General features: G+C 44.7%; 1 protein-coding gene across 1 annotated transcript; it reads right to left on the bottom strand.

The window, feature by feature from the left end:
* Positions 1-5,301: 5,301 nt before the first annotated feature.
* Positions 5,302-10,363, bottom strand: LOC311118823 (ephrin type-A receptor 4-like; the record flags this gene model as incomplete). Its single annotated transcript, XM_084193603.1, has 3 exons — positions 10,233-10,363; positions 8,653-8,720; positions 5,302-5,965 (listed from the first exon to the last, which is right to left on the bottom strand). Coding segments are annotated over exons 1-3 (829 nt in total), but the record flags the coding sequence as incomplete, so codon positions are not given.
* Positions 10,364-11,290: the final 927 nt, after the last annotated feature.

An 11,290-nucleotide genomic window follows, 5' to 3' on the forward strand; every position in this document is an offset into this window, starting at 1 on the left:
ACCACACAGCCACAGCGACCGACAGGGGAGATGGGCTACATTCCTAAGAACATTCTTGCCACGAAATGCTACCCCCCCTCACCCGCAGCCTTTCCCACACACACACACACACAAACACACCATCTGTGACCATTTGTACCTCAGTGCGCCCTCCTCGTCCCCCCTCAGAAGGAGCCAGCCAGCCCTAGTACCCTAAATCACCAGGCCTGTTTGTCACGCAATTAGTCCTCTGAGATAGAGCTTAAAGCTCCCCCGTAAAATTAAGGTAGGTAGAGTGGCACATCCCCCGTTAATCAACCTGGCCAGCCTCGGACCCCACGCTGGAGCAGCCCACCATCTGGCTGGGATTGGGGCTGGTGGTGGGTGGGGTGGGGTGGGGGAGGAGGAGAGAGAGAGAGAGAGAGAGAGAGAGAGAGAGGAGAGAGAGGGAGAGAGAGAGAGAGAGAGAGAGAGAGAGAGAGAGAGAGAGAGAGACGAGAGAGAGAGAGGAGAGAGAGAGAGAGAGAGAGACCTCCAATCTATAGAGGGCACGGGCAGATAATTTCAAAGACTGAGAAATCATCTGGCTGGGATTGGGGGCTGGGGTGGGGTGGGGAGGAGAGAGAGAGAGAGAGAGACTGGGAATCATCTGGCTGTGAGTGGGGTGGGGTGGGGTGGGGAGGAGAGAGAGAGAGACTGGGAATCATCTGGCTGGGATTGGGGCTGGTGATGGGGTGGGGAGGAGAGAGAGAGAGACTGGGAATCATCTGGCTGGGATTGGGGCTGGTGGTGGGATAGGGGAGGAGAGAGAGAGAGACTGGGAATCATCTGGCTGGGATTGGGGCTGGGGTGGGGTGGGGAAGAGAGAGAGAGAGAGAGAGAGAGAGAGAGAGCGAGAGAGAGAGAGAGAGAGAGAGAGAGAGAGAGAGAGAGAGAGAGAGAGAGAGGAGAGAGAGAGAGAGAGAGAGAGAGGAGAGAGAGGAGAGAGAGAGATACTGGGAGTCATCTGGCTGGGATTGGGGCTGGTGGGGAGGGGAGGAGAGAGAGAGAGACTGGGAATCATCTGCCTGGGATTGGAGCTGGGAGGAGAGAGAGAGACTCAGAGAGACTGGGAATCATCTGGCTGGGATTGGGGCTGGTGGTGGGGTAGGGTGGGTTCGGGTGGGGTGGATTGTGTTGTGGAGGAGAGAGAGAGACTGGGAGAGACTGGGAATCATCTGGCTGGGATTGGGGCTGGGAGGAGAAAGAGAGACTGGGAGCTACTGGAATCTATTTAGACTGATCTCTCCTGAGCCATTTATCCAGCAGAGTCACACGACAGACCGGCAGGCCTGTTCCTCTGGCCTAACTAATACATCCCAATAGCAGGCCTGTTCCTCTGGTCTAACTAACACATCCCAATAGCAGGCCTGTTCCCCTGGCCTAACTAACACATCCCAATAGCAGGCCTGTTCCTCTGGCCTAACTAACACATCCCAATAGCAGGCCTGTTCCTCTGGCCTAACTAACACATCCCAATAGCAGGCCTGTTCCCCTGGCCTAACTAACACATCCCAATAGCAGGCCTGTTCCTCTGGCCTAACTAACACATCCCAATAGCAGGCCTGTTCCCCTGGCCTAACTAACACATCCCAATGGACTGGATAATTACGCAATTTACAATCATCACTGCTTCTATTACCCAGCCTGATACCATGTAGGAGAGACGCAGGGAGGGGAGGAGGAGAGAGAGACAACAAGCAACAGAGAGAAAGGTTGGTGAATAGAGGAGTGAGACAAAGAGACAAACGGAGAGAGAGGAGGGATATATGGTAAAGAAGGAGGCTACTGTATGGAGATAGAGACGGAAGGTGAATGAAGAGAGAAAGATAGAGAAGAGTAAAAGTAACCACGCAGAACAGCAGCTGCCCGCGGCAAGAGGAATATATACAGTTGAAGTCGGAAGTTTACATACACCTTAGCCAAATACATTTAAACTCAGTTTTTCACAATTCCTGACATTTAATCATAGTAAGAATTCCCTGTCTTAAGTCAGTTAGGATCACCACTTTATTTTAAGAATGTGAAATGTCAGAATAATAGTAGAGAGAATGATTTATTTCAGCTTTTATTTATTTCATCACATTCCCAGTGGGTCAGAAGTTTACATACACTCAATTAGTATTTGGTAGCATTGCCTTTAAATTGTTTAACTTGGGTCAAACATTTCGGGTAGCCTTCCACAAGCTTCCCACAATAAGTTGGGTGAATTTTGGCCCTCCTGACAGAGCTGGTGTAACTGAGTCAGGTTTGTAGGCCTCCTTGCTCGCACACACTTTTTCAGTTCTGCCCACAAATGTTCTATAGGAATGAGGTCAGGGCTTTGTGATGGCCACTCCAATACCTTGACTTTGTTGTCCTTAAGCCATTTTGCCACAACTTTGGAAGTATGCTTGGGGTCATTGTCCATTTGGAAGACCCAAGCTTTAACTTCCTGACTGATGTCTTGAGATGTTGCTTCAATATATCCACATAATTTTCCTTCCTCGTGATGCCATCTATTTTGTGAAGTGCACCAGTCCCTCCTGCAGCAAAGCACCCCCACAGCATGATGCAGCCACCCCCGTGCTTCACGGTTGGAACGGTGTTCTTCAGCTTGCAAGTCCCCCTTTTTCCTCACAACATAACGATGGTCATTATGGCCAAACAGTTCTATTTTTGTTTCATCAGACCAGAGGACATTTCTCCAAAAAGTATGACCTTTGTCCCCATGTGCAGTTGCTTTTTTATGGCGGTTTTGGGGCAGTAGCTTCTTCCTTGCTAAGCGGCCTTTCAGGTTATGTCAATATAGGACTTGTTTTACTGCGGATATAGATACTTTGTACCTGTTTCCTCCAGCATTTTCACATGGTCTCGGATTGATTTGCACTTTTCGCACCAAAGTACGTTCATCTCTAGGAGACAGAACACGTCTCCTTCCTGAGCGGTATGATGGCTGCGTGGTTCCATGGTGTTTGTACTTACGTACTATTGTTTGTACAGATGAACGTGCTATCTTCAGGCATTTGGAAATTGCTCCCAAGGATGAACCAGACTTGTGGAGGTCTACAAATTTTTTTCCTGAGGTCTTGGCTGATTTCTTTTGATTTTCCCAAGATGTCAAGCAAAGAGGCACAGAGTTTGAAGGTAGTCCTTGAAATACAGCCACAGGTACACCTCCAATTGACTCAAATGATATCAATTACCTGGGGCGGCAGGAAGCTTAGTGGTTAAGAGCGTTGTGCCAGTAACTGAAAGGTTGCTGGTTCTAATCCCCGAGCCGACTAGGTGAAAAATCTGTCGATGTGCCCTAGAGCAAGGCACTTAATCCTAATTGCTCCTGTAAATCGCTCTGGATAAGAGTGTCTGCTAAATGACTAAAATGTAAATGTAATTAGCCTATCAGAAGCTTCTAAAGCAATCATTTTCTGGAATTTTCCAAGCTGTTTAAAAGGCACAGTCAACTTAGTGTATGTAAACTTCTGACCCACTGGAATTGTGATACAGTGAATTATAAGTGAAATAATCTGTCAGTAAACAATTGTTGGAAAAATGACTTGTGTCATGCACAAAGTAGATGTCCTAACCGACTTGCCAAAGCTATAGTTTGTCAACAAGAAATGTGTGTAGTGGTTGAAAAACAAGTTTTAATGACTCCAACCTAAGTGTATGTAAACTTCCGACTTCAACTGTATACAGTACCAGTCATAAGTTTGGACACACCTACTCATTCAAGGGTTTTTCTTTATTTTTACTATTTTCTACATTGTAGAATAATAGTGACGACATCAAAACTATGAAAAAACACATTTGGAATCATGTAGTAACCAAAAAAGTGTTATATTTGAGATTCTTAAAATAGCCACCCTTTGCCTTGATGACAGCTTTGCACACTCTTGGCATTCTCTCAACCAGCTTCACCTGGAATGCTTTTCCAACAGCCTTGAAGGAGTTCCCACATACGCTGAGCACTTGTTGGCTGCTTTTCCTTTACTCTGCCGTCCGACTCATCCTAAACCATCTCAATTGGGTTGAGGTCGAGGGGATTGTGGCGGCCAGGTCACCTGATGCAGTACTCCATCACGCTCCTTCTTGGTAAAATAGCCCTTACACAGCCTGGAGGTGTGTTGGGTCATTGTCCTGTTGAAAAACAAATGATAGTCCCACTAAGCCCAAACCAGATGGGATGGCGTATGGCTGCAGAATGCTGTGGTAGCCATGCTGGTTAAGTGTGCCTTGAATTCTAAATAACTCACAGACAGTGTCACCAGCAAACACCATAACACCTCCTCCTCCATGCTTTACAGTGGAAACTACACATGCAGAGATCATCCGTTCACCCACACCGCGTCTCACAAAGACACGGCGGTTGGAACCAAAAATCTCCAATTTAGACTCCAGACCAAAGGACAACTTTCCACCGGTCTAATGTCCATTGCTCGTGTTTCTTGGCCCAAGCAGGTCTCTTCTTCTTATTGGTGTCCTTTAGTAGTGGTTTCTTTGCAGCAATTCAACCATGAACGCCTGATTCACACAGTCCCCTCTGAACAGTTGATGTTGAGATGTGTCTGTGACTTGAACTCTGTAAAGCATTTATTTGGGCTGCAATTTCTGAGGCTGGTAACTCTAATGAACTTATCCTCCGCAGCAGAGGTAACTCTGGGTCTTCCATTCCTGTGGCGGTCCTCATGAGAGCCAGTTTCATCATTGCGCTTGATGGTTTTTGCGACTGCACTTGAAGAAACTTTCAAAGTTCTTGAAATTTTCCGGATTGACTGACCTTCATGTCTTAAAGTAATGATGGACTGTCGTTTCTCTTTGCTTATTCTCTTTGCTGTTCTTGCCATAATATGGACTTGGTCTTTTACCAAATAGGGCTATCTTCTGTATACCCCCCCTACCTTGTCACAACACAACTGATTGGCTCAAACGCATTAAGAAGGAAAGAAATTCCACAAATTAACTTTTAAGAAGGCATATCTGTGAATTGAAATGCATTCCAGGTGACTACCTCATGAAGCTGGTTGAGAGAATGCCAAGAGTGTGCAAAGCTGTCATCAAGGCAAAGGGTGGCTATTTGAAGAATCTCAAATATAAAATATATTTGGATTTGGATTTGTTTAACACTTTTTTGGTTACTACATGATTCCATTTGTGTTATTTCATAGTTTTGATGTCTTCACTATTATTCTACAATGTAAAAAACAGTAAAAATAAAGAAAAACTCTTGAATGAGCAGGTGTGTCCAAACTTTTGACCTGTAGTGTATCTGAGGCAGACCGAAAATTTCTCTCCTTAACTTACCCTGGCATTCAGCGTTCCTCTCCTCGAATCCCGGGTTACACAGGCAGTTCCCGATAGGCACCAGCCACTCTCCGTCCGCCCCGCAGTACATTTTGGGAACGTCACGCTCCTCTGAATTATCCACGCAGGATCCTCGGACTTCCACCAGTGAGGAGGTATCGGCCCCGGTGATGGTGTCAGGGAACTGGGCCAGGTTCCTCACAGCCAGGGGACACTTCTTATAGAACACCCTGACAGACACCAGGGCGATGCAGGCTCCCACGTCCTGGAAGGCCAGGTAGAAACCCTTCCGGGATAAGGCTCCCACGTCCCTGACCTCCGTGTTCAGCTTCATGATGCGATCTCCGATGTCCACCTGGGTGAAGCTCTCGTCTGCCGCCACCGTGTCGATCTTGCCAAACTGGTTCTCTCGGATGTAGCGCTCCTTGTCGTTGTTGGACTCGTAGTAGTAGAGGTTGAAAGTCTCCTTGCAGGTTCCCATGACACCAGGGAGGCTGTTACAGTCGCGCAGGGTGAACTTGATCTCGATGTAGACGCGCTGGGCGCCACCCCGAGGAATCCAGTCGGTTCTAAGCCAATTGTTCTGGTTGGGTTCCATCACATTACACACCTGGTACGTCCTGATGGGAATGTTCTTCTCATCCATGATGCTCACCTCCTCCCACTGAGGAGAGACACGGAGACAATGTTAGGAAAACATCTGACAAACATTATGTCAACATTAGAAAAATCTGAAAAATGGTAAGCCACATAAAAACATTGACTTGCAGACATACATTGAGAAAGACCATTACAAAATAGTGACTCAATATCTGTGTCTCAGTAGGCCAATTATTTAATGGCCTAACTTGTCAATTAATGAATAATAAATGCATGACAAGGCCTAATATAAATAGTACGGCCTGTTATAATGAAACTACTACTGGTAAGTAGACATAGGCCTACTGTACTGTGTTCATTCCTGACTAGTACCTTTTATCTCCACATAAAAGGAGACCAACCAAATCTTTGGGGAACATGCACCATTCAAATTATTGTTTTAATGTCAAATTGAATGCCTCAATATAAATCCCCATAACTCCATGATTAATTTAAAGGTCACCAAATGAAGAGTAATACAGAGAGAGTGCGAAGAGAAAGAGAAGGGGGTATTGAAACAATCTTACGTATGAGCTAATCTATAGGCCCTACGTCTGTAATGGCTTATAGTGATTAGAATAGAAACCCAAATGATTAGAATAGAAACCCAATAGAAAAGTGTGTCTGTGTTCTTTCTGTAGGCCTACAAATTATTTTGGAGAGTGAGAGGGTTTTGACAGCACACATGTGGATCGGGTGTATGGATTACATTATCGACGACTGGCTGGCTTATTTTTATAGGAGCAATGTTTGTTTTACTTATGATAAAGTCCCCGCTACTAAAGAGCATAGGGTATATTGCGTTTTGAAAGGCATTGGGCTCATTATGCCATGCTCTTAAAGGTCCAATGCAGCTGTTTTTATCTCAATATCGAATCCTTTCTCTGTAACAATTAAGTACCTTACTGTGATTGTTTTCAATTGTAAATGGTCAAAAAGAAACAAAAATAGCTTCTTAGCAAAGAACAATTTCTCAAGCAAGAATTTTGCTAGGACTGTCTGGGAGTGGTCTGAGTGGTGAGGGGAAAACTGAAAACTAGCTGTTTATTGGCAGAGAGGTTTGGAAATCTCTTTCTTATTGGTCTATTAAACTAATTTAACGCCTTGTGATGTGAACAGGCAGGCCAAAACTCCATCCCACCAAAAGAGGCTGAAATTTCAGGCAGTCTTTTCAAACAGTTCTTACAATAAAAGGGCATTATTGTCATTTTCACAATTTCACAGTATTATTCGACCTCATAGTGTGGAAATATATATATAAAAACACAGGAAAATCACGTTTTTCACTGTACTGGGCCTTTACATTTTTCATAATATGGTTTAAAAATGGATTAAGAATGTATTGCATTTAAAAACAAGAGCAGACAAGCCAGCCTTCTGCTTGTATCTGGTTAGGACTATATACAATTTAGAGGAAGAAGTCCAAACAGAGCTATTACTACGGGAAAGGATGTATCCTGTGCTGAATTTGATTCAACGTGTTATCATAAATAATCTCGTTCAAAACCCTATTCCTTTGAGTAGGGGAGATAACGCTAAACATGGCTGAGGCTCCGATTTGAGAGTGTCCGTAACCTCCGCTGCTCTATTCCACCGCTTTCTTCACTCTGCTTGGCCCTTTATCGTGGAAATCAACCGGCGTTGCAGATAAGGCCGCACCTTTCCCCGATAGCTGAGAAGAGGGAGAATGGGGGTAATTGGTCGTAATGAGGTGAACGCAGGCCTGTCGGCGCTGCCAGCACCCTGTCAATCACTCCGCCTCGGAGGAAACGGCTGAAGGAGGAACAGACTGCAACGAACAGAAGCACACACGAGCCAAGTTCATTGAGCAACAACTCAACCCAATGGTGAATAAAACAAGAGTTGGAGATGCGGGGCTGAGACAAAAGGTCAACGTTTTTTTATGGGTCTATAGCATACCATAAACAGTATCACTAAAATATAATGGATATGCCAGAAGATGTATGAAAAGAAAGAAGAATGTAATTCCTCTTAGATAGCTGTCCTGTAGCTCAGTTGGTAGAGCATGGCGCTTGCAACGCCAGGGTTGTGGGTTCGTTTCCCACGGGGGGCCAGTATGAAAAATGTATGCACTCACTAACTGTAAGTCGCTCTGCATAAGAGCGTCTGTTAAATGACTAAAATGTCAATGTAAATAGCATATGCTGCTCTACTTTGGGCCACCTTGTTGGTTTAGTCTAAAACTAGAAGATGGTTCCGTGCAATTGTTCAGACGCCAGTGCTGCTGCTTCGGCTCAGGGAACAACTGACAGGGGAGTGTGTGCCAGACAGGCCCCAGTCGCACTCTGTACATGATCAGCGCAACTATATATATCCCAATTAGACCGCGGGATCACGCATTTACTCCGATCACATTCCCTATCGCTTTATGGCCCAATCCAATCCTACGGCGAGGACTGAAACCCGCTGCCCTTTCCCTTCATTCATCCATTCCAAATGGCCCTTTCTGTGCTGCCAAGTTCCTCTCCCCCGCGCCTCAATGTGGGAAAATAATATAAAGTTTCTCCACAAAGATCGATTCAATCCGCCATCTATTCAGGAAACCCGACGCCCGCTACAGTATCGGACTCGAATCTGACGATTATGGCAAGTAGAGGGAGAGAAGGAGGGAGGGGGCCGGTAGGCTATAGAGGACAGCATCTCTCCATTTTGACTCAATGGGTGACTCGCGTCCTAACGAGGGGCACTTACCCCTCCTTCTGTTGGGTTGGCGACCCAGCCCAACTCTCCCGCTACGGATCTGGAGTCCAGTAACGTCACTGAAACACATAGAAAGAGAAGTGAGCAGTTATAGGCTGTTCATAACACTGATGATATGTAACCTTTTCCTATAGCACCTACAGTGCTAATATACCGTTTGGAAAAGCCACCGTGCTGTTATGTTACCATAGTTGGATAGTTATGCAGCTTGATCGAGGAAAACAATTATGTGCAATCTGCTCAACGAAAAACCAATCAGAAATAGGCTAATGATCAATGTGTAACGACGTATCTATAGGCCATTGTCCACGCATATAACTCCATAAACTATGTAATATGTTTGCATTACTCAAATGCGTAATTTGGATATATTTTTTCAAGGGGATTTGTGATTAAAAACACAAAGGGACCCCATTTTACGGGGATTTGATATTTTGTATAAAGAACAATGGGTATTGTCATTGTAACCTAGTGAGTGAAACTCTGGATGTTTGGTCCTCTGTAGCTCAATTGGTAGAGCATGGCGCTTGTAACGCCAGGGTAGTGGGTTCGATACCTGGGACCACCCATACGTAAAAATGTATGCACACATGACTGGAAGTCGCTTTGGATAAAAGCGTCTGCTAAATGGCATATTATTATTATTATAATAAATAGGCCTAGATATTGGAGACTCCGTTTGTCTGTTTTAACTCGGGTCCTGAGGTTCGCTGATGATCAATCGATGTAAATTAGAGGAGCTAAATTAATTTGCTTCAGTGTGAAATCAAAAATAATCCGTGGTGAGATTTCAATAGCCCCTTATCTTTCTTACTGCAATCCTCTCCGTGCGCAGTGATGAAAATCACAATTTTAAGCGCTGAAATACGCATTGAATTTAACAAAAAAAAGTGGATTTCATTTAAGATGTTAGCATTTATCTGAAATTACTTGGCTTAGGTAATTATTTGAGTATTGTTTATTGTTTTGAAGTTAATGCGTTTGACATAGAAAATGCGCAAGAGCCACTTCATAATTGAATGGTTATGAACTAAAATAACATGGCTCATTTTATAACGGGGGCTTTTGCACAACGGCCTTGCACAAAACCAGACACAGACATGTCCGCCAAAGCAATAATGATTGCTGTATAAAATCGAGTCTTTGTAGCCTATATGGCTCAAGAAAAAACTAATTTTGTTGAATAAGGTGACTGTTGCCTAATTAACAGAGACTGTGAAGTAAGACTTCCCAGCACTCCACTCGGACCCTGCTAGAGCCCCATATAGACATCATACGCTCCGGCTTTCTGCCAAGAGCTTTCAACAATTTGGGTAGCAAAAGGACCTAGTAGCCTACGAAACAAAACCTTTGATGGGTTTGACGCATATGGAAATCCAATGTCAGAGAATGCATGTTGTTGAGCAAATTAATAGTGTTGCCCCCTTCTTTGAGTGCTGCAGGTCCTTGCACGAGTCCAGAATAGCTACGGGACAACGGACTCCTGGTCCGTCTCACACACGAAGTGGACTGTGTATAAACTAACCGAGAACAAGTCAAAGACCGGGCTCCGCTGTTATTCCAAGTCTTACCTTCATTTGGGGGGTAAATCCGTGCCGAAGAAACAAACGTAGAAATCCCAAGCAGCACAGAGGTCAACGTAAACAAAATCCCAGCCATGAGTGCCATTTGTCGTTCGCCTTTTTTCTCGTCGTTCGTTCTGCTCCTCACAGTTCTTGCTCTCTCTCTCTCCCTGTGGAATATGCGTTTGAAGCAGGGATAGAGCGACGCTCCGAAAACAGCCGGGAGGCGGGGCTGCGCGCTCTGACGCGGCAGTCAATCCAAATAGGAAACGCAGCGGACGGGAAAACAGGGGCAAATAATCATTAACTGTCCCCCTACCCCTCAGCCATGAGTGGACACTTGGCCAAAAATGGGACTGTGTAAAGGGCCAGTTGTTACTGTAATATTTAGTGCATTTCTTTCATGCGGACACCACTATTGTTCTTGTTAAAGAGAACCAATAAACTTCCAAGATAATGTTGTTACATTGTTATTAATAATGCACATGAAATTCCCAATAACGTTTCATGACTTCTGTCCAAGTTTCTGAATTTTTAAATATTGGTATACATTATTAGATCTAGGCTATAGCACCAGTGTCTCAAAAGTGCTTTGCTCAAAGAATCCTAAAAAATCTTAATTATTTCTTCGGACTAGTCGTTGTCATGTGTAGGCAGATAGTTGTCATTCTTCTCATAACGTGAATTATCCGCCTACTCGTCATTGGGACCGCGTTGTGATCCCTACATGAATGTCGTCTCCAGTGATGCGCAGCGCTGTCCAAGATGAAACACTTTAGACCAATGTCGCCACCTAGCGGATACAATCACAGATGTTCCATAATCCAATAGATACAGACCCGATAGCATAACACGAAATCCCACTTTGGGAAATTGATCATAACAATTCTGTGATGAATGATGGGCACGAATCCCGTGTTATTGGATTATAGTCGTTATTCTAAAAGCATTTGATCAAGGTTGTATTGGAATTAAGGTGTGTTGGGCTGATACACCTGGGGTTCCATCCCTGAGTTGTGATAACAAACATTCTAATAACAGTTAACGCCTAAAGGTCTGCAGACTAT

The sequence above is a fragment of the Coregonus lavaretus genome (assembly GCF_964263955.1).
Source record: "Coregonus lavaretus genome assembly, contig: HAP1_SCAFFOLD_2048, whole genome shotgun sequence".
Classification (NCBI taxonomy): domain Eukaryota; kingdom Metazoa; phylum Chordata; class Actinopteri; order Salmoniformes; family Salmonidae; genus Coregonus; species Coregonus lavaretus.